Below are 23913 nucleotides of genomic sequence, written 5' to 3' on the forward strand. Positions count from 1 at the left end.
ACCCCTCCTCACCACCGTGCCTCCAGCTTCCTACACCCTGTGCTCTGGAATGTCCCCCTCTAAACCTCTCCACCTCTCCCTGCTTTCAACCACGCCTTAAAACCTACCTCTTTGTCCAAGCTTTTGGCGTGTGCACCCCGGACCGCGCCACACAGTGGCCTCCTCACGTGGGCCGTTGACAAAATTTTGTTTGAGAAAGTTCCTTCAGAAGTATGTAAACACAAGTTGTTGTTGTTATTCTTGTTGTTGTTGACCTGTTGTTTGTCTCATCCCTAGGCCGCCGCTCGAGGGCAGTCAGACATTGCTGAGCCCGGTGGTGAGTTGTGGTCCTCCGGGAGCCTTGCTGACCAGGCCTGTGGTCCTGTCCATGCATCACTGTGCTGAGCCCAGCAGCGAGAACTGGCTCCTCCAGCTCAAGAGTTTGTCAGCTCAAGGAAACTGGGAGGTGAGAGATTATTAAACAGAAAATCAGGCTGTTAAAGGCACTGTGGGAAATTCCGAGGTGCGAGCTGTTAAAACGGTTTGAATTTCTGCTCATTCCCATTATTGACACCAATACGATCTGGGAAGAATCTCACAAAGCAGCACAGAAAGAAGTATGTTCGAGCTTTGTGCATTTCCTGAATTAACTGGGAGATTGGGCAGCCTATGGTTCCTCATTGCTTCCTCCATGTCAACGCCTCAGCCAATCAGTGTTGACTTGCCAACCAGTCAGCTCCCTTCTCTCCCCGCAATATGAATTGTGATGATTTGAAATATGGGGCTGGATTGTCCGGCCGCCGACGCCAAAATCACGTTCGGCGAACGGCCGGATAATCACATTTCCCGACTGAATCGGGGGCTGCGCCCCTTTCGGAATGCTCCACCCCCCTCCAAAGCGGCGTACCGATGGCCTGCGGACCGCCCCCCGATGCTCCGCCCCCGACCGGCCGAGTTCCCGCCGGCGCGGGACACGTGTGGTCTCATCCGTCGGGAACTCAGCCCAGCGGCTGCTGGCTCAGTGCAGCGCCGCCACATTTGCGGGGAGGGCCCATTCGCGGGTAGGGGGGGCATTATTGGGAGCTGGGGGAACTGTGGTGGGGCGGTCTGGGCTGCACGAGCCGGCCGAGCGGGGGGGGCTATTTCGCGGGCCGGGTCCTCGAGCGACCTCCGCCATGAAGCACGCGCGGCCGCCGCAGGCCACCGCCATGCGCATGCGTGGCAACGGACTCAGCAATTCTCCAAGCTGTATCAGCAGCTCGAGTTGGGTGCTCTATGCTGCCGGCTTGCTAGCTCTCAGCAAAACAGGAAATCGGTGACCGTTTTGTGCCAGTTTTCCTAGTGTAAAACACTGCTGTTCTCACGCCGGCATGGGGATATAGCCCCAGAATCGGAGAATGCAGCCCGTGGTATTCTGGCATTTGTCCCGATGAGTGTACGGCGAGAAGCTTCGACAACATGTTCCTCTTTTCAAACATAAGCGGATAGGAATAGGAGGGATTTTAAAATGCAAATTAGTTGATTCCAAAACCACCTGCGTTCATGATCAAAACAATCTTTTATGCTGGCCACGATTTAATTTGCCGAAATCAGGCTCCGCCCACAAAACTGGCCATGCCCTCAGGTTGAACTTGCGAGATTCTGCTGATCGTGCTGGCCCAGGAAGATGCTTCCAATTACATTATTTCTCTGAGGCTTCCAGGTACTCGTAAGCACACTTTAAAGGTTTCTCACATGAAAAAAAATATTGAATTTACTCAGAAACTATCTAATATGCACCGATGGAACTATAAAATAATTCAGTATAATTTATAAAGTCATTTTGAGTGATTTTCACAGTTAGAGGGCCGAACAACTTATTACAACTGCTTATTTTTGGTGATGAACCCATTTTCAGCGGAATTAATAAAACAGCATCAGGTTCCGTTTCTTACGTACACCAGGGAATACTTTTAATGGAAAGAATTTAATAGAGGGAATTCCATTTTACGATGCTGCCCAGTCCCACTGGTTCGTGGAAGATATGATTGCGTTCACGTAAATGAATTTGGGCGGAAGTTTGAAGGGTAAGCGAACCAGCAGGGGAGGCCTTGTGGTGCAGCAGGTAGCTAGAAGCTCCAGGTTCACGAACATCCCATTTCAGGACAATTGCTGCGGACGCAGGAACCTGAAGCAAAAGAAGAAAATGCTGGGAAAACCCGGCAGGTCTGACAGCATCTGTGGAGAGAGAATCAGAGCTAACATTTCCAGTCTGCACGACTATTTGTCAAAGTTGACTTGAAACGTCAGCTCATCTCCGCAGATGCTGTCAGACCAAACCAGTTGATCATCAGCCTGTAAACCCTTCCAATCTGCCTGATGGTAGGTGGTAAGAGTGGGAGAGTTTCCTGGAAAACTACCGCAGTACTTTGCCAAGCGTGATCATGGCCCAATCCAAAACGAAGTTCACGGTTGCTAATGTCCTCTTAGGGCTTCGTACCTGGACGAGGAGAAGGTATCTCACCAATGAAATTGCCTGCGCATTTGAGGTACAATTTCCTAACTGCGTCCAAAGAGAGTATGTAGTGATCTCTATATGTGCATGTACACAAGGGGTTAATGTGTCATCAGTAGCACCACATGATCACTAGAGGGCAGGACCAACAGGGGTATAAAAGGCAACCACATTGGGTCTCTCTCTCTCTTGGGTGCACTGTGACCAGGGCAATAGCAGACTAGTTCAGATGGCTAGTGGAGTTACGTATAGTTACCGTAGTTAGATCTTGTTAACCTTATCACTAGTATCAAAGTTAAAGTAAAGAACTCATGTAAATATTGTTGTAGTTACTCAATAAACCTTTTCTTACTACTGGACGAGTTTGAATCTTTTTCATCGAGATTCAGAATACCTCATCACTAACCAAGGGTTGAGTAGCACATGTTACCTCCCACAGAGGTAACAAAACATAGGACTCCAGCCCTGTGTGTTTTAAGCAAATTGAATGCTGGTAGTAAACATTTTTTTTGCTGCGGGAATGTTGCGCAACACTTCATTATTCGGCCAAGTGCTTGGAAATGAAATTGGAATAGTTAGGTTGCTGGTTTTGACCGGCACACACTCGATGGGCTGAAGGCCCTATTCTGTGCTGTATGACTCGATGATGTCCCCATGCCAATCATTGGCCTAGTCTTCGCCAAAGCCATGTGCCTTGGCCTTATCCTGGATGCAGTCCCTTTCTGGTTTCCACAGCACTGTCTGGAGAGTTATTACCCTCTTTGAGCATTCCCTTTTTTCCAGTGTTTATTTTTTCCAACCCTTCAACCTCAAAATGATATCTGCAAGTTGTAGCAAGGACATTAACCCGAAGGGACAGGCCTATGAGGAGTTCCATCACAATAAGTAAAACCAGGGAGGGATGAAGCTTTGGAGACCATTTAGCTCACTGCGTCCATGCTGGCTTTTCGAAAGAGCTATCGAATCCCTTCACTCCACTGCCCGCCCCCCTCCCTGTTCTCTTCTTATTGTCCTGCAAATTGTATTGTTGTTGAAATATTTACCTGATTTCATTCACTCAGAGTTGACTCATGTGTACACACTAAGTGTGATCTGAAATTTTCTTTCACGGTGGAAGAAAAAGATGAGGGTGAAAGAGAGTCAGGAAGAGGGTAATGCTATATCCAGGTGAACCTAGATTATAATTTATGTGTGTTGGGATCCTCAAATTACGATTAGAACATACAGTGCAGAAGGAGGCCGTTTGGCCCATCGAGTCTGCACCGACCCACTTAAGCCCTCACTTCCACCCTATCCCCGTAACCCAATAACCCCCTCCTAACCTTTATTGGACACTAAGGGCAATTTAACATGGCCAATCCACCTAACCTGCACATCTTTGGACTGTGGGAGGAAACCGGAGCACCCGGAGGAAACCCTCGCAGACACGGGGAGAAAGTGCAGACTCCGCACAGACAATGACCCAGCGGGGAATTGAACCTGGGACCCTGGCACTGTGAAGCCACGGTGCTCGCCACTTGTGCTACCGAGTTTCCTTGTTGCGAACTGGAATGTATTGCTAGGAAGGACAATGGAAGTATATTAAATGGCAACTTTCAAACGAAACTTAAATAAATATTCTCGGGGGAAAGATTTGCAGGACTATGGGGAAAGAGCAGTGAGGGTGGATTAATTGGATAACTCTATCAAAGACTCAGTACCAACTCAGGAGACTGAATGGACTCCTACATATGCTGTACCGTTTGTTGACTCTCTAAAGTACTTCACAACCAATGAGGTTCTTTTGATTTAACAGTAACTACTATTGTGATGCAGAATCTTCATGGGTTTGGCGATCATTCTAAAACTAGGTGATTGGATTTTCTCTATGTGTTTGTTCAGGTGAGGTGTGTAGTGGTATAGGGTTTTAATCCCATCACGGCAAGTTTGAATGGAATATGAGTCTGGAATTAAAAGTCTAATGATGACCAGCGATCAATTGTTGTAAAACCTTTTTGGTTCACTAATGTTCTCATTAGCACCAGGGACTGTCTGTATGGAGTTTGCACGTTCTCCCCGTGTCTGTGTGGGTTTCCTCCGGGTGCTCCACTTTCCTCCCACAGTCCAAAGGTGTGCAGGTGAGGTGGATTGGCTATGCTAAAAAATTGTCCCTTAGTGTCCAAAGATGTGCAGATTAGGTGGGGTTACAGGGATAGGGTGGGGAGTGGGCCGGGGGCTGGGGGTGCTCTTTCATAGGGTCGGTGCAGGCTCGGTGGGCCAAATGGCCTCCTTCTGCACTGTAGCGATTCTATGGTTCTAATTCCCTCACCAAACCTCTTGTATTCAAATTTGACAACTGTTGTCATGTGTTTGTCACGCCCGTTGTGTCACATCTTGTCCATCCTAAATTTCTACCCCGCCATTTATACCGGGGACTTCCCGTTTATAATGCAGATTATTCATTTAAACTCTTCAGACAGGGTTTGTTTAAATCTAAAAGATGGTTCATGCCACTAAAGAAAAGGCCACGCTTTCGAGGGTGTTCATTGTGAAGGGGTTGTTAAACTCGGTGCTTATTTCTTGTTACCTTCCTCCACAGGATGTGGTGGTTCTAGGATCAGAGACACTCACCACACCGTGTTACATCCAACTGGACCCCCAAACTTGCCACATAGTGACCGAGCAACTTGGCACCTACTGCCTGGTGGGACAATCCATCAACAAGTCAGCAACCAGGCGGCTGAAGTTGGCCATATTTGCACCGGTGGTCTGCAATTCACTGGAGTACAGCATTCGTGTGTACTGCTTGGATGATACGCAAGAAACTCTGAAGGTACCTCAGTAGTCTGAAAGGAAAGCAAGAAATATGGCAGTGATGTGGTGCCTTACACGGGACGCCCATACTGGCTGAACAGGTTGTGAAGAGTTTTGGGGAGTGTAGTCACTGTTGCAATGTAGGAAGCGTCTCAGTTCATTTTCACACCGCAAGGCCCCACAAAAATCAATGTGATAATGACCAGACATTTTGCGCCTGTTGTTGATGAATGTTATTGGCCAGCACACTGTGGAATACTCCCCTGCTGTCCTTCGAAATGGTGCCGTGGAGTCTCAGCGCTCAATGTCCCATCCGACACATGGCACCTCAGACAGTGCAGCGCACCCTCAGTACTGCAGTGCGAGTGTCAGCCTGAATCTTGTGTTCAGGTTCTTGGTGTAGGGTCCTGAAAGCTTCGGGGGAGGGGTAATGCTGGGACTCTTTGTACCAGAAATCTTTGATCTTTGGCAAGAATTAGTGTATTTCCCATCAATTTAGGACCATCGATGGCTTCATTTAATTAAAAAACTCAGCTTCTCGAGACAAGGAAAATCTGGGCCATTGTAGGAAGGACCGGCATGGTTTAACCATGGCGAAATGTATAGGCATGTACCCCGATTCTTTGTTTAATTAGACCGGCAATATTGATGCGCACTGTGACGTAAATCATTTTATGATTTGCATTCAATCAATCCTGACCTTTGTTCACAGGAAGTAATTCAGCTGGAAAGGCAGCTGGGAGGACAACTAATGGATGAACCAAAGACTCTTCTATTCAAGGACAGTACCCATAACCTCCGTTTGTCCGTCCACGACATCCCCCACTCTCTCTGGAGAAGCAAGCTGCTCACAAAGTACCAGGTAGGAATTACAGTCGGCTCGTTTTCCGCAAGGGTCATTGCCCACAATGATTGGGCTGAAGAGAGGAGACAGGTTAGGGGGCGGGGGGGTAATTTAGTCAATAAGTCATGGTTTTCCAATTGTTGCACCTGATGTTCTCGAAATAGTCTGTCGTCATTCGGTTTGTGCATCTCATGTTGGAGATTTAATTGGATGGCTCCATTTAGTATTATTGGGTATCCTCCTATTCCCATTAGGTTTTAGATTTAACCCTTCGCTATCTGTAAACCTCCACCTCCTGCGACTGAATCTTTGAACCTTGTCCCTCATTGTTAATTTGTAGGAATTGAGCGCTTACCGGCGATTGCATTTAAGTTGATCCGATGTATGAGACAACTCCATTTTTCAGCCCCAACGAATATGCTCGGCGTATAAGTCGACTCCCCTTTCAGCCATGACATGTGATATATTGGCATCAGTAGTCAGCCACTAATGCATGTTTTACTTGCTGCCAGCTCGTAAGTGGGTGCAAGGGATCAGGCAGGAGTTACGGGCTGTGTTGCGATGATCCACAGGGGTTTAAGACATGCCCGCGCAGACAGAGGCCATGTGGCGAATGGCGAACTCCCATGCTGGCGGTTCACTTTGATAATCAGTGTGCAAGTCGACCCCTGTTTTTGGAGGGGGCGCTTTGAGGTTTCTGAGGTCACCAAAAAGATCGACACGGTCTCCGGTAATTGCATTTCTTGTTGAGAAGCCCAATTGATCCTTAATTGTTTATTTACGTTCGGCTGTTAATTCGGCACCCACTGTGTTAAGGGCTGAGCTGGAGAGCGGGTTGAGTGGGCACCCCAGCCATATTTTACATGCCCCCTCCCACCACTCCCCCCAACCCTCCCACCACTCCCCCCAACCCTCTCACCACTCCCCCCAACCCTCCCACCACTCCCCCCAACCCTCTCACCACTCCCCCCAACTCACCACTGGAATCGTGCCCACCAGGGTATGTAGAATCCAGCCCAATCAGTGAGCTATATCTTGAAAGAAACCAAATGGGAAACGGAAATCGAAAGCACTCTTTACTGTTAATCCGTTGTTTTCCTGTTCACACCATCGCCCAAACGAAACGTTTGTCGAATTGTACAAAAGAAAGCAAGTGCGCCCCAAGTATTCAAAGCATTCTTTGCCAGGCTTCCAATAACAATTTCTGTCTTCATCAACAGGAAGTTCCTTTCTGTCACATATGGAGCGGCTGTCACAGGAAACTTCACTGCACCTTCACGCTGGAGCGTTTCAGCCTAGTCACCTCCGAACTGATTTGCAAACTGTGTGTGCGACAGGTTGAAGGCGAGGGGCAGATCTTCCAGATCCAGACCACTTTGTCTGAGGTACGCCTCTCAGTCTGTACACATTGCCTGCCAACCCTGGACTGCTGTGGGCTGAGATCTACTGCCCATGTGTTTAGTCCTGCCCTTGTGCGTACCGATCAAGGGCAGCACGGTAGCATTGTGGATAGCACAGTTGCTTCACAGCTCCAGGGTCCCAGGTTCGATTCCGGCTTGGGTCACTGTCTGTGCGGAGTCTACACATCCTCCCCGTGTGTGCGTGGGTTTCCTCCGGGTGCTCCGGTTTCCTCCCACAGTCCAAAGATGTGCAGGTTAGGTGGATTGGCCATGATAAATTGCCCTTAGTGTCCAAAATTGCCGTTAGTGTTGGGTGGGGTTACTGGGTTATGGGGATAGGGTGGAGGTGTTGACCTTGGGTAGGGTGCTCTTTCCAAGAGCCGGTGCAGACTCGATGGGCTGAATGGCCTCCTTCTGCACTGTAAATTCTATGATAATTCTATGATGATAATTCTATGACCCTGAGCAGCTGACTCGTGTTAGCGGCAAAACATTCTCTTGACTCCCAGCTGCTGTGAGCCAATTAGTTTTCACTAATTGGCAATTCGCTGCAGAGAGGAAGGAATGGAAAGGGAGAATTTGATTAAATCAATGAATAGATAGGCAACATGATGCATTTGGGCAGCACCTTCCACAACCTGATCATGTTTCAAGGTACTTTACAGACAATGAAGCACTTTTGAAGTCTAGCCACTGTTCTAATGGAAGAAATGGGAGAATAGCGCACTGCAAAAGGCTGGAAAGCTCTTCGGACTTGAGTGTTAAAGTTGAGGCAATGTTTTATCCTACGGTCACCTGTCTTATGACAACCCTAGCTGGAGATTCAAGCTTGGGGACAGTGTTCCAGTTTGGACTGGTTGAGGGGCCATTGGGGTGGATGGGAGGGCGGGGGGGGGGGGGGGGGGGAGAATGAGGCACCTGGGTAAGACCTTCTGAAGTTACCTTTCAGATAGTACCTGTGGTGTTCTCATAGTGTTCACAAAGACCACAAAAGTTAAGTTCATTAACAAAGCTAACATTTATTTACACTACTTATTAAAGCTCGACCACTTACTCCTATAGTAAACAATAATCTGGTAATCTACACTCTACTCAAACTATTCTCTACACTCTATCTATAACTGCACTCTCTAGACCTTTCCTCTGCACTCTTGCCAGCCCACTCCCAGAAGCCTGAGAGTCAGTGCTTTATATAGTTCTGCATCTAGCTCCATCTAGTGGTCAATTATGATATTACATTAACCCTTTATATTCAAGACATTCTACATATTGTCACAGTCCCCCATATCCAGACAATAGTTCATGAGTCCTCTGCGGGGCCGTGAACCATGAGTCGTTGAGAAGCTGGTTCGACAGCACAGAGACTGCGGTGAGCCAGGTGATGACTTGCTTCGCAATGGAGTCCTGGCCAGACAGGGAATTCTCCAGATGGCAGTGAAAATTGGGGGTGCCAGGAGTTGGGGGGGGGGGGGGGGGGTGTTAATCCCAGAATCGGGTCCCGTCTGCCATTTTTACAGGTCCGCACAAATCCGGCCCACTCTCCGTCAGGTAAGGGGTCTCACCGAGGTCCCGCCCGCCATATCGGTGGGTGTCGAATATCCCACCGTCACTATTTTGAAGAGCTGGATTGTTAATCCCGTTGTCCTGGCCCATACTCACCCCTCACCATAAAGCAGATGATCTGGTCATTGTGAGGGCGTGCTGTGCACAAATGGGCAGCCACGTTTCCGACATTGTGACAGTGACCACAACTGAGATGTTCTCCATTGCGGGTGAAGGGTTCTGGGGCGCCCTGAGGTGGTGAAAGGCGCTACATAAATGCAAATGGTTTCTTTCTTTCTTTCTGGGCTCATGCGTGGGACAGAGCTGACGAAGAGTGTCTTGGTCTCCATTGGTCAGTCACAGACGGGGGGGGGGGGGGGGGGGGGGGGGGGAGCAGTGGGCAGCATCCTGGAACGCCATCAAACCAGGAGCCCTTTCTCTCAGTTACGAGGATGACCGGGAGAGGGTTTTGTCAGCACCTTCAGGAATCGGCATTTATTTTCCGAATTAGCACTCGATACACAACCGCCGGCCTTTTTTTTAATGTGGGGAAGATGCCGTTGACAGGTTGCCAAGCCATCTGTAGAATCCCAGTCCTAACTCTTAGTTGAACAGAAGATTAATCGGAGGCCATTAAACTGTGATCAAAGGCAGAGGAAATTATAATTTCATTTGAACTCCAAAGTTACAGAAACAGTTTGAATATCCACATCAGGATATTCCCTCCCACTCCTGAAACATACTCTTTCTAGAAACTTCCATTGAAGTTGCCTCTGACCTCTGCACAACCCTGGCTGGTGGTTTGTTCTGCAGCTGGTCGGAAGGCGCTGCCAAGTTGTGTACCGCTAACCACTTCTAGCACTTTCCCTGACCTTTGTCACAGGGCAAGAAGACTTTCAGCAAAAATTAAAAGGGCCATTGCCCCTCACTGGAGACATCAGGTGATGTCAGAGTGATGTGGATTTTATTGGCTGTTAAGTTAATTAGAATGAATGAAAGGTAGATTGTGGCCACTGAGGCAAGATGCTCCTGTATCGGTGTTAATCCCATCCTTGCCCTCGTTGCCAGGAGAGCCCTGCGATTTGGATAAACAAGTCACAGCTGGTGCTTAGATGGACTCTCTCGGGAACCGTACAATAGTTAGATAGTAACGGTAAAGTCGCTGTTATGTTATGCTGTTTGATTAACATAAGTTGCTACTGACCGTAGACGACATTGAAAGACACTCCAGTCCTTGAAGTAAGTTGAAAGGATTTATTCAGTAACAACAACTAGATAAATAAGTTCAACACTCTGCTAATCTAGCTCGAGTCACTCAGTGACAATGACTAACTGTACAACTGGGATCTAGGGCACATGTGGTGACCCAGCCTGAGATCTAAACTATTCTGGTGCTAATCCTACAGTCCCTGCCAGGAGTGAGAGCGAGGGTCTAGTGTGTGTCTGGTTTTATAATGAGTTGTGTCGAGCCCTCTAGTGATCGTGCCACAGCCGGGTGTTCTGATTAACCCCTTAGCTACATGTCAGTCTACATATCATTACAGTCGCTATAGTCCCTGATGACTCATAGGCTGCTTTCCCCTTTGAGGGGAGAGAGCTGACTGGTTGGGATTTAACCTGAGAATCACCACACCTCCGGCGAGGTTGAGAAGGCGGGGCCTTCGTGAATAACCTCAGCCGGTGCGGGAATATGAGCGCTGCACCGCTGGCCTTGATTGCGTCACAAACCAGCTGTCCAGCCAGGGAAGCTGAACCGGCCCCCGGTTAGATAGTAAAGCGTGATTACACAGAGAAGTGGTCAGGAATAAAGAGCAGCTTTTCTCCCGGCCAGCTATGCCTCCATGTTTCCCCTGGAGGTTCCTGGAGCCCAATATCTGAACTCGTACCAGGGGCAGGAATCTCCAATCCCGCGGCAGAGTGTCCACCCCGTCACGTTTTACGACGGCGTGAACGGGCCGCTCCCAGGACTAATTCTGGCCCCTACTGGGGGCCAGCACGGCGCTGGAGCGGTTTGCGCCGCTCCAGCTGCTGATCCCGGTGCGAACAGTGCGGGATCAGTGCATGCGTAGTGGCACTGGCACCGACGCGCACATGCGCAGTGGCCTCTTTCAACGCGCCGTCCCCGACGCAACATGGCGCAGGACTACAGGGGCCAGCGCATAGGAAAGGAGGCCCCCAGCCAGAGAGGCCGGCCCGCCGATCGCTGGGCCCCGATCGCAGGCCAGGCCACATCGGAGGCTCCCCCCCCCCCCCCCCCCCCCCCCCACAGGTCGCCACCCGACCCTTCCACGCCGAGGTCCCGCTGGCCCAGAGCAGGTTAGAACAGTGCCGGCGGGACTTGGCTCTTTTCTTACCGCCGCTCGGCCCATCCGGGCCGGAGAATCGGCGGGCAGGCAGCGTAGAGCGGCCCGCGACCGGCGCCACGCCAACCACGTGTGCGGAGAATCGCGTGCCGGCGTCGGGGCAGCGTGGCGCGATTCGGGCGGCCCGCTGGCGATTCCCCGACCCGCCGCGGGGTCGGAGAATCCCGCCCCAGGTTCTCATTCGCCGGTTGCTCACTCACCAGCATCCGCATCGCAGCCTATTAACGCTTTGATTTTAAAATTAACCCTTTGATTTAAAAATTCTCATCTCTGTTCTCAAATCCCTCCATGGCCTTGCCACCCCTTTATTCCCAAACCTTCTCCAGCCCCACAATGTTCCAGGCTCGCCTCCCATTCTGGCATCTTGTCGAGTGTATCCTCAGTTTATTATTGCTCCACCATTGGCAGCCGTGCCTCGATCCTCAGCTCTGGGTTTCCCTCCCTTAAACCATACACCTCTCCAAACCTCTCTCCTCCTTTAAGTCCCTCTTTTAAACCTATTCCTTAGGCTAAGCTTTAACTCACTGCTAAGGTGGCTCTCAGTGCTAAATTCTGATTGATAACCCTCCAACGAAATTCCCTGGGGTATTTTCCCACATAAAGACATTATAGTTGTCGCTAGGTTGTCGCTATATTCATTAATCTTTTAATAGTGCCTTTGTTGCTGTTATGTGGACATTACGGTACACAGTAAGCAAATCTGGTACAAGCTGGTTGTATTCGTCGAGTCATAGGGCTGGACTTTCCGGTCGCCGACGCCGAAATCGGCAATCGGCTGGAGAAACCCCATTCACGACCAGATCGGGGACTGCGCGAGTACGCTGCGCGCCATACAGACGGCCTCAGGACATTGCCTGAGGCCCGCCCCCCGATGCTCTGCCCCCGTCTGGCCGAGTTCCCGAAGGCGCCAGTCGCGTGTGGTCTCATCCATCGGGAACTCGGCGTGGCGGCTGCGGACTCAGGACAGGGGGGACTTTATCCGGGGCTGGGGGCACTGTTGAGGGGGTGGTCCCCGGCTCGCAAGCCGGCCAAGGTGGGGGGGGGGAGGCATTATTTCGCAGGCTGGGTCCGCGAGCAACCGGCGCCCTGTTGCGCCGCGCGGCCGCTACAGGCTGCCGCCGCGTGCATGCGCGGCCACGGACCCGACAATTCTCAGGGCTGTTTTGGCAGCTCGAGCCGAGTGCTCTATACTGCCGGCATACCAGCCCGCAGCAAAACGGAGGATCGGTGACCGTTTTGCGCCGAAGTTTCGCCGTAAATCGCCACTGTTCCCACACCGGCGTCAGGACATAGCCTCACAATCGGAGAATCCAGCCCAGCCACCAGAGGGTTACATCAGAAAAAGAGGTCCTTCAGCCATGGTGCCGGTCATCAAGTACCGATATATTCTCATGGCGTTTCAGGAGTTGATCTAAATGCTTCATGAATGTTGCGAGGGTTCCCGTCTCTGCCACCCGTTCAGGCAGCGAGTTCCAGATTCCCACCACTCTCTGGGTAAAAAAGAGTTCAAATCTCCTGCCCATGACCTTAAATCTCTGCCCCCTAGTTATTGATTCCTGTACTAAGGGGAAAAGTTGTATCCTATGTATCTTATCTATGCCCTTTATAATTTTGTACACCTCAATCAGGTCACCCCGCCCGTCAGTGTCTCTTCTCCAAGGAGAACATCCCAGCCTATCCAGTCTCTCGATAGCTGACATGCTCCAACCCAGGAAACATCCTGGTGAATCTCTTCTGCATCCTCTCCAGAGCAATCATATCCTTCTTATAGTGTGGCGGCCAGGACTGCACACAGTACTCCAGCTGGGGCCTAACCAGCGTTTTATACAGCTCCATCATAACCTCCATGTTCTACTTAGCTCTTAACTGTGCGTTAAATTGGGCCGAGCATGGGACTCGGCAGCTGAAATACTGAAGTGAACGTGAGTGAACCAACAGCGAACTCTTAATGGGTTCTCTCTGTGCTTCAGGACATGCGGCCAACGGAGGGCTTGCTGGTGGAGCCAGACAGCAGCGCGACCACCTTGATGGGCCCCAATGCTTTCAGAATCCCCTTCTCGATCAGGCAGAAGATCTGCACTAGCCTGGATGCGCCAAATAACAGGGGCAACGACTGGAGACTGTTAGCGCACAAACTGAGCTTGGACAGGTAAGGGAATTGCAATAAAATGTGTGAATTGGAACGATTTTCCTTCTTGAAGTAGCTTTGAAGGCAATGAATAGAGAATAAAGACTTGCACTGATTTAGCACCTTCCAGGACTGGCAGCCAGTTAAGCATTTATGGCGTTCAGCTACATGTTATCATGCGGAAAACAGAGCAACCAATTTGTACGCAGCAGGACCCCACAAACAGCAATGGAATAAATTACTGGATGCATGCTGGCTAGGAAACCAGGATGAAGTCCCCTGTTCTTCTTCAGAATGGTGCTGGGGGGCATTTGCATTCACGTGAAAGGACAGATTAGTGTCTGAAAGCTGGGAAAGCCCTTGGTATCTGTTATCAGCTGGTGTCACTCCAAGTGAGGCTCCCAAGTCCTGCAAATCGAGGGAATTCCTGGCACCAATCTCAGGGTTTGATGCAAGGGGCTGCTCAGGTAGCTTGATGAGATATGGAAATGGGGACGCAAGTTCACCTCGGCTGTGGGGAAGCCGTGGGGAAGCTGTGGGGAATCATGAGGATTAGGGGGACTGGATGAGCTTTGAAGGCTGCGGACAGCTTTGGAAAGGAGGATAGAATGTTGAATAAAGGGAGCTATCGAGTAGCCCAACACATTGTCTCACTGCTTTTAGAAAGCAAGAGACCTTTAAAATATTGTGTTGGAGATGGAGGTGGACCTGGTCCCATCCTGTCTTGTAGTTCATTAAATTAGGCAGGTGTTCCAGAGAGTGTGCACACACCCACACACACTCGCACACTCTCTCTCTCTCTCTCTCACACTTACACACACACACTCTATCTCACACACACACACACTCTATCTCACACACACACACACACACACTCTCTCACACTCACACGCACTCACATGCAAAACACACACACGCAAAACTCACACACACACACACACTCTCTCACACTCACACGAACTCACACGCAAAACACACACACGCAAAACTCACACACACACACACTCGCACACTAACACACACTAACACTCACACACACACTCGCAAACACACACACGCACACATACACTCACACTCACACTCACACACACACCAACACACTCACATACACACCAACACACTCACATAAACACACACACAGGCACTCACAAACACACACATGCACTCACACACACACACACACGAACAGCGCGCACACCCACACGAACAGCAAACACAAACACACTCGAACACACACACACGCATAAACACACACACAGCTGCCAGCCGCAAAAACATTGTGGATTTTTTGCTTTGGAAGTGGGTGAATAGCAGGAATTCAAAACCACTTTCCTCCAAACCTCCACAAATTAAATGGAGGCTGCAGCAGAGTAGCAGTTAAGAAGACCATACTTTCACAGACGCACTATAAACCTTTGTTAAGCATTGGTGACATGACTAGGACGGCACAGTGGTTAGCACTGTTGCTTCACAGCGCCAGGGACCCGGGTTCGATTCCCGGCTTGGGTCACTGACTGTGCGGAGACTGCACGGTCTCCCCGTGTCTGCGTGGGTTTCCTCCGGGTGCTCCGGTTTCCTCCCACAATCCCCGAAAGACGTGCTCGTTAGGTGAATTGGACATTCTGAGTTCTACCTCTGTGTACCCGAACAGGCGCCGGAATGTGGTGACTAGGGGCTTTTCCCAGTAACTTCATTGCAGTGTTAATGTAAGCCTACTTGTGAGAATAATAAAGATTGTTATTATTAAAAGTAAGAGATTACTTTAATCAGGGGATAATTGAGAAACCCCTCGGTGTGTTTACAGCTTTTCAGTTGCCCTTTCCCCACCTAATTCATTATTCTCTCCACAAGTCGCCTGAATCCTTCAATAAGGGGGTAACCAAGCTAGAGATGCCAACCCTCCAGCATTGCCCTGGAGTCTCCAGGAATCAACGATTAATCTCCAGGCTCCCTCAACGAGATAAACCCAGGAGAAACATCCTGGGGGCATAAAAAAGATTGAGGGTGGAACGTACTCCCCCTCCCCCCAAGGCGTACTTTCCAGAGATGGAGGTGGTCCACACTGGTCGGAGCCGGGACCTTCCAGTCTACTGGGTTTTGCATGCCCTGCACCCAGATTGCCATCGGCAGGACTGGAAAATCCCAGCATCGGGAAGGGACGGAAAATTTCAGCCTGAGTGTTTCATCTCATTTTCCTTGATCAACTTTGTTTAATGGTGAAAAGAATCCTGGGAGCTGTTTGAACTGGGACAAAGCAGCTGAAGGCAGGAGATTCCAAGGTGAACCCTCCAGGGATACATTCCGAGTCGCTGAGTATCTTTAAGGCAGAGGTAGATATATTCCTGATATGCAAAGGGGGGGGCGGGGTGCATGGTTACTAGGGGTAGGCAGGAATGTGGAGTTGGGGTTAAAATTAGATCAGCCGTGGTCTTATTGAATGGCGGACCCGGCTCGAGGGGCCGAGGGCCTACTCCTGCTCCTAGTTGGCATGTTCATAACCAGAGTTGGTAACCCTCAATCATTTCTAGGAGTGCATTGATCTGCCAGATTGAAAGGGAGGCAAGTTTGAGGTTGAGGGGATAAGCGACAAATGCTTGGAGATATGAACAGATCGTCAATTATGTGTGCCTCGAGGATTTAATCTGCCCTTTGAAATGACCAATTTGTACCTGCGGGTACTCTGCATTCTCACTTCCAGTGAGGTGAAATCATAAACACCATCAAAATCATTTGAACAATGACACACACACACACTCACACACACACTGTCACACACTCACTGACACACACACCGTCACACACACACTGTCACACACAGATACACTCACTCATTGACACACACACTGTCACACACTCAGACATACACTCACTGACACACACTTTCATACACAGACATACACTCACCCACACACACATACACTGTCATACACACAGATACACTCACCGACACACTCACTCACACACACTCTCACTCACAGACACGCACAGACATACACTCACACACACTGTCACACTCAGACATACACTCACTCACACACACACACACTGTCACACACAGATACACTCACTCATTGACACACACACTGTCACACACTCAGACATACACTCACTCACACACACTTTCATACACAGACATACACTCACCCACACACACACACACTGTCACACAGACAGATACACTCACAGAAACACTCACAGACACACTCACTCACACACACAGATACACTCACAGACACACTCACACACACACACAGATACATTCACGGACACACTCAGACATACACTCAACCACACACACACATATACTCACATACACTGTCGCACACAGGCACACTCAGAGACATACATTCACAGACACACACACTTAGTCACACACACTGACACACATTTTCAAACATAGACATTCACTCGCACGTGCACAGTTTCGCCCACATATTCACTGACACACACACTTTCACACATAAACACTCTCACATCCACACACAGGGTGAATCCAGTTCTTCTCTCTCACAGCCTCATGGAGATCTGACAATGTGACAAAAGCTGTCAAATTGAACCTGAGCCATCTGGATTTTTTTTTTTTCAAAAAATGTACTTTATTCATAAAATCTATACTAAACATTACAGAACATTTCGAATTGTCTTGACTGTACATTTCCATCAGTTACACATTCCCTTGACTTTCTTGTGCTGTAATAACAGGGTGCTACCAGGAGATGGCAAAATTGTACCATCTGATGGAAGGAGACTGTGCTCACACATCTTCAAGTCACAGTAACACTCAGAACAGACTTTCCCTTTTAATCTTAATAGCCATCTTGTGGATCTTAATAGAACATGCGCAGAGACGTTTTGAATGGGCTAGGGTTTTCAGGGTGGAAGGCTGCCAGGAGCGCGTAAGCGGGTAAACTCTAAATGAATTGCTTTGCATTTTGTGTGATCTTGCTGTGCGCTGATTGGCTGACATATTCCGTGTGACAATACTGCACAGTTATTTGGCTGCAGTTTGCATGGGAATGGGTGCAGGTTTTCCTTATTTCCCAGTACCCTCACAATGGGCCAAATGGCCTTCTGCACCATAACATTTCTGTGATTCCCACAAGTCACGAAAGCTGTCACAATTGATTTTACTTGATTGCATTTTTCATCTTGGAATCCTCACTTCTTAAAGAATGATACAGCACAGGAGACCATTCTGCCCAGCCTGACTGTACTGGCCCTTTGAAGGAACTAGCCAATTAGTCCCACTTCTCCTGCCCTGTAACTGGAAATTTGTCCTTTTCAAGCATTTATTCGATTGCCTTTTGAAAGTTTACTATTGAATCTGTTTCCATTTCCAATTCAGGCAGAATTTTCCAGATCATGATAACTCACCATGCAAAAAATAAATCTCCTCATCTCACGGATCATAGATTCATAGAATCCCGACAGTGAAGAATGAAGGCCATTCAGCCCCAGTGAGCCTGCAACAACCCTCTGAAAAATCACCCTCCCAAGGCTCACTCCCCCGCCCTATCCCCTTAACCCCATAACCCCAGCTAACCTACACATCTTTGGACCCTATCCTCATAACACAGTAACCCCATCCAACCTTTTGGGGGCCAATGGGGCAATTTAACATAGCCAATCCATCTAACCTGTGCATGTTTGGACTGTGGGAGGAAACCGGAGCACCCGGAGGGAACCCACACAGACACGGGGAGAACGTGCAGACTCAACTCAAGGTTGGAATTGAACCTGGATCCCTGGTGCTGTGAGGCAGCAGTGCTAACCACTGTGCTACCGCGCCCCCCCAAAACTCGCGATCTTTTGCCAATTACCTTAAATCCGTGTCCTCTCACTATCGCCATCCCTACCAATAAAAAGAGTCTTGTTTATTTGCTCGAGGTCCCACCTTGTTTTCACATTGTGTTAAGTTCCCACGTTGCCCTACTCTCCCGCCGACAACGAGCCCAGCTTGTTCCATCCCTCCCTCCAGTTCGATGAAATGATCCCTAATCCACTGTGCTTCTTCTTTCTGTTTGCCCTTCCCCCTCAGTTACCTGAATTACTTTGCAACTAAATCCAGTCCAACCGGCGTCATCCTGGACCTGTGGGAAGCCCAGAACTTTCCGGACGGGAACCTGAGCTCGCTGGCGGCAGCCCTGGAGGAAATGGGAAGACATGAGGCGGTGGTCTCCCTCGCGTCGGAGATAAGGCGCTGAGTCGGGTGGCGGGCCCGGTGTCCGAGTGGAGTTCGGCAACGCAGGAAGTGAAACCAACGAACCGCAGGCGGCTTGCTCCAGCCAATCGGCTGGGTCAGTCCGCTCTTTCTGAAAACGTCCTTCCAATATTGTGTGCATTACCGCAAGGTTTAACCATCGTGCTGCAGTCCGACTAACACCTGCTCACCTGTCTACTGCTGTTCCTTCTCGGCTTGGCTGTACGCAGCTTGGCACAGATATTTATGGTTTCCTAGGAAACGGAATTATGTATCCAAATGTGTGGATAAACTTTTTTCACGGTCCTGGTTTCTGCGATTCCATGAGAGCCGATTTTCTTGCCCTGTGCCTGCAGTACAAGGCCCAAGGCATCGGCGCTCCCTTCTCTTTTGTACCAGCGTCGTGCGGGAGGGTCGCAATCGTTCAGGAAACCTTTTTCTTATACAGGCTCTCAAACGAGAATTGGTTTTTTCCCCCTCTCGCTTAAAGTCGTGTGGACTTAAAACTGTTTGTAACACTTCACCCCCACCCCCCCCCCCCATCCCCGCCCTCCGCCCCTAACCTCCATCACTTTCAGTGGCAATTCCGCCATTTTTACGCCAAGCTCATTCGTATGGGGTAATGGTGATATGAAATGAAGACTTTCACCAAAAAAATTCCCCACGGTGCATCTTCCTCAGCAGCGGTTTTGAACAGCCCTTTTCTTTCTTTTCTATTCCCCCCAGAATTCTATTCCGTCGAGCCGCCCAAAGGCAAACCTTTTCAGGCAAATCTCTGGACGCCTGGGCGGCCCTATTGAGGTGTGTCAGTGTGTTTTGATCAATGCATTATAACTGCGGTTGTGACAAAATATGTATAAAAGTTCTATTGTAAATCATACATTTGTATCAAAACGCCTCAATGCTTATGTGAATTCAGATTATTTTTTGAATAAATTCCGCTTTTTGAGATCGTAACTCAAGTCGCATCTTCCGAGACTTCATTGAAGCGCATCCCGGTATAATGGGACATCGGGGGTCTTCACGTAGATCAGTTTGAAAGTGGACACCCAGAGTGGTTGTAACTGGCTCACCAAGGGTCACACTTTGCACAGGTTCTGAAACTTACCACAGTTTAAATTTTGAAACCGTCTTCCGTTGGTTAATCGGCGACGTTGTGAGAACACTTTCATTGCTGCAGGCTTTGTTTGAAAGGGTTTAGTTTCAAAATGGTAATCGTCGAGAATTGGTCTGCATCTCGGCCAATATTTCTGACGCTGTCATCACAGCCGGTGCGTACAACAATGTCAGAAACATTCGACCAAAGGAATGGTTTGTGGGCCATTATTCTGTTCCACACGAGGTATCCTCTTGTGATCCATTGAAGTCAGGGATGTCCATACAAAGCAAACGTGTTTCGCCCAGCGTACATATTCTCTGTAAGTGAGCGGCAGGGGTTAACATTATAACACAAGAAATAGGAACGGAAGAATCTCCCAAACAGATGTCAATTTTACTTCAATCATTTTATGTTCTTTGGCGTTTGTTTTTTAAGCTCACTGTTTGATTTTGCGATGTTTGTGGGGCTTTTTAAAGTACATTCATTCACAGGATGTGGTGTCGCTGGCTAGACCAGCATTTGTTGCCCACCAATGCCTTTCAGGAGGTGGTGGTGAGCTGCCTTCTTGAGCCCACTGCAGTCCATGTGGTGTAGGTACACCCACAGTGCTGTTAGGGAGGGAGTTCCTGGAATCTGATCCAGTGATAATGACAGAATATATTTCCAAGTCAGGATCATGCCTGCCTTGGAAAGGAACATGGGGCTCATGTTGGTAACTAAGTTGATCACCCATGGTGGAGATATCAAAATTGGGGGTGCTCCAGAGATCTCGGACGACACAGGGCTGGAAGGTACTGGGATGGTGAGGGGCGAGGCCATGGAAGGATTTGAAAACCAGGATGCACACAGAAAGCTCCCACTAAGAGAAATGGGACCATGACCATCTCCTTTTAGGGTTGTTGGTTGAAAGATAAATATTGGCCAGAACTCCCTTATTGTCCTTTGAAAGAGTGCGACCATATCTTATACATCACCTGAGAGGGCAGACAGAGATTCGGTTTAACATCGTTCGAAAGGCAGTGCCTTCTACAGTGCAGCGCTCACTCATAGAATGCATACAGTGCAGAAGGAGGCCATTCAGTCCATCGAGTCTGTAACGATTTTCAGAAAGAGCACCCTACCTCGGCTCAATTCCCCCACCCTGTTCCCGTCACTTCATAACCCGACCTTACCTTTGGACACTTAGGGGCAATTTGGGAGAGACAATGCTGGAAAATCTCAGCAGGTCTGGCAACATCTGTAGGGAGAGAAAAGAGCTAATGTTTCTTTGACAAAGCTTTGACAAAGAGTCATTGGACTCGAAACGGTAGCTCTTTTCTCTCCCGATAGACGCTGCCTGATCTGCTGCGATTTTCCAGCATTTTCTCTTTCATTTAAGATTCCAGCACCCGCAGTAGTTTGCTTTTATTTACATAGGGGCAATTTAGCACGGCCAATCTACCGAGCCTGTACATTTTTGGACTGTGGGAGGAAACCATGGCACCCGGAGGGAACCCGCGCAGACACGGGGAGAAAGTGCAAACTCCACACAGATAGTCACCCGAGGTCGGATTTGAATCGGAGTCCCTGGCGCTGTGAGGCAGCAGTGCTAACCACCGCTCTGGAGCCCCAGCTGACATTTTGTGCTCAATTCTCCGGACTGAGACTGAGAGGTGAGAGTGATTCCCATTGAGCCAGATTGACAGCAATAGGATTCATTGACATGGTCACATAGGATGATCGCCCACTTAGCGTGAACCAATAGCTGTCACCAATGGTGCAAAGAGGTGCCGGGTACATTTTCCACTTGCACATTCCGTGGGCGGAACCTTGCCCACTGGAAGCACATGGCAGGAGTTCCTGTATAACGGCAAGTTTGCCTGTGAGGGAGGGCTACAGGCTCAGTGGGTACCGTTATCTGATTACGTATCTCCTGAGAACATAAAACATAGAATTTACAGTGCAGAAGGAGGCCATTCGGCCTATCGAGTCTGCACCAGCTCTTGGAAAGAGCACTCTACTTAGTCCCACGCCGCCACCCTGTCCCCGTAACCCAGTAACCCCACCTAACTTTTTTTTTGGACACTAAGGGGCAATTTAGCATGGCCAATCCACCTAACCTGCACATCTTTGGACTGTGGGAGGAAACCGGAGCACCCGGAGGAAACCCACGCACACACGGAGAAGGTGCAGACTCCCCACAGACAGTGACCCAAGCCGGGAATCGAACCTGGGACCCTGGAGCTGTGAAGCAATTGTGCTAACCGCTGTGCTACCGTAAAAATATTTCCCTCCTACTCAACAGCATCAGGAATACAGAGGAAGGGAAAATAACTTGCAGCAACAAACAGGAACATCTGGAAACCAAATTGCCAATTTTGGAAAAGTATTGCTGGCAAAATGTGGGCTTTGTTGCCAATTTGCAACACCATTAAAGAAAAGGCTTGCTCTTGATTTTGTGTGGCTGGGTTGGTGAGACTTTCAGCCATTAACGTTTGCTTGTGGGATTTTCATAAATTAAAATAGTGAAACCATCCTGAACACACTGGCATTGCAATCCATCTGCAGCACAGTAGAAAAACACCACCGATTCTCATTGAACAGTCATTCGGCAGCACAGTACCTCTGTATTGCTGAAAAAGAAACTTTTCAGTTAAAGTTTTTTATGTTGCACTCATCAGGAACAATTCACAAGAATATCAAATGTAACGTGTTACGGCAAGTCCCTGGGCGAGGTTCCCCAATTTCAGATTCCAGGCAGGATACCCTAAAATGGTTATGTTCCGTGAGGAGGAGCAATGAATTGGCACCCCTTCTTCATTCACCACCACCCCCTCTCCCCATCCCACTGCCCCAGGTTAATTCATAAAGGATCCCCTCCCTTCTAGATCCCTTTTCCCAGTCCAAACATATTTATGGTCGGGGCGGCATGTGGCGCAGTGGATCGCACTGGGACTGCGGCGCTGAGGACCCGGGTTCGAATCCCGGCCCTGGGTCACTGTCCGTGTGGAGTTTGCCCATTCTCCCCATGTCTGCGTGGGTTTTGCCCCCACAAACCCAAAGACGTGCAGGTTAGGTGGATTGGCCACGCTAAATTGGAAAATAAAAAAATAATAATTGGGTACTCTAAATTTATAGGAAAAAAAACATATTTATGGTTTAAAACAAACTAATTTAACAAGGCCTTCTTACGTACCAACCATGATTGACTGGACACTCGATAGCCCAAATGGCCTAATTCTTTTTCTATATCTTATGGTTTGGAAATTCTTGGTTTTGAAGGTTAGCTGAAAGGATTTGTCCTGTTTCCTTTCGACAGTGGCTTTGCTGACTTGCTTCCTGCAATCAGAGAGAGAGTTCTACCGACAAGCAGCAGGGATATCGAGTCGATGTTCTTCAGAACACACCAGCACAGTAGACCTCGAACACCAGACTGGCACACAGGGACCAGGGTTGCAGTTGGTTTTTAACCCCTTATCTTGTCTATTCCTGGAAGGGGTAAACACACGCATGCCCTTCACTTGGGATTGTTTTCTTTCAACTCTCATCATGTCCACAGTCTGAGACATAACTCACGGGAGATGGTTTCTGCTGAGATGGTAATCAACCTCGATTAATAATAATAATCGCTTATTGTCACAAGTAGGCTTCGATGGAGTTACTGTGAAAAGCCCCTAGTCGCCACATTCCGGCGCCTGTTCGGGGAGGCTCCCACTGTGCTAAACCAGCCCCTACCTCTGCAACCACAGGGAATTCCAGTTCAGAAGTGTCTCTGTCTGGAAAAAAAGGGGCAACATTCTGTCTCTCTGGACTATTTGGCCAAGTACAATCCACATGATACCTTTCTAGACAGTCAGTGAATTAAATTCTCAGAAATTACATTTTCAGCCATCTTTGTCATGTATGTCCTTTTTTAAAAAAACCCACATCTTTCTAAAATGTTCACTATGTCTATAAGTCATTCAGGGCAATGAGTCATTGTCATGACAAAAGGGAACAACAACTTCTACCGTATGAAAAGAGAGTGCTGATTGGTTCGCAAGTGGACTCTGATTAGTGAGGCATTGCCATGGACAATGGCAAATGTCTCTT

The 23913-nt window shown here is 48.9% G+C and overlaps 1 protein-coding gene across 6 annotated transcripts in view; it reads left to right on the forward strand.

The window, feature by feature from the left end:
- Window positions 1-19700, forward strand: part of LOC140408299 (netrin receptor UNC5C-like) — a 452196-nt gene extending 432496 nt beyond the window's left edge. For all 6 annotated transcript variants that reach the window (XM_072495295.1, XM_072495296.1, XM_072495297.1 and 3 more), the window contains 6 exons: window positions 277-445; window positions 5052-5285; window positions 5979-6128; window positions 7331-7495; window positions 13386-13564; window positions 18582-19700. In XM_072495295.1, the coding sequence (XP_072351396.1) occupies window positions 277-445; window positions 5052-5285; window positions 5979-6128; window positions 7331-7495; window positions 13386-13564; window positions 18582-18747 (1063 nt within the window). In that variant the 3' untranslated portion in view covers window positions 18748-19700. The remainder of the gene's footprint in view (window positions 1-276; window positions 446-5051; window positions 5286-5978; window positions 6129-7330; window positions 7496-13385; window positions 13565-18581) is intronic.
- Window positions 19701-23913: the final 4213 nt, after the last annotated feature.

Source organism: Scyliorhinus torazame, chromosome 3 (genome assembly GCF_047496885.1).
Source record: "Scyliorhinus torazame isolate Kashiwa2021f chromosome 3, sScyTor2.1, whole genome shotgun sequence".
Lineage (NCBI taxonomy): Eukaryota > Metazoa > Chordata > Chondrichthyes > Carcharhiniformes > Scyliorhinidae > Scyliorhinus > Scyliorhinus torazame.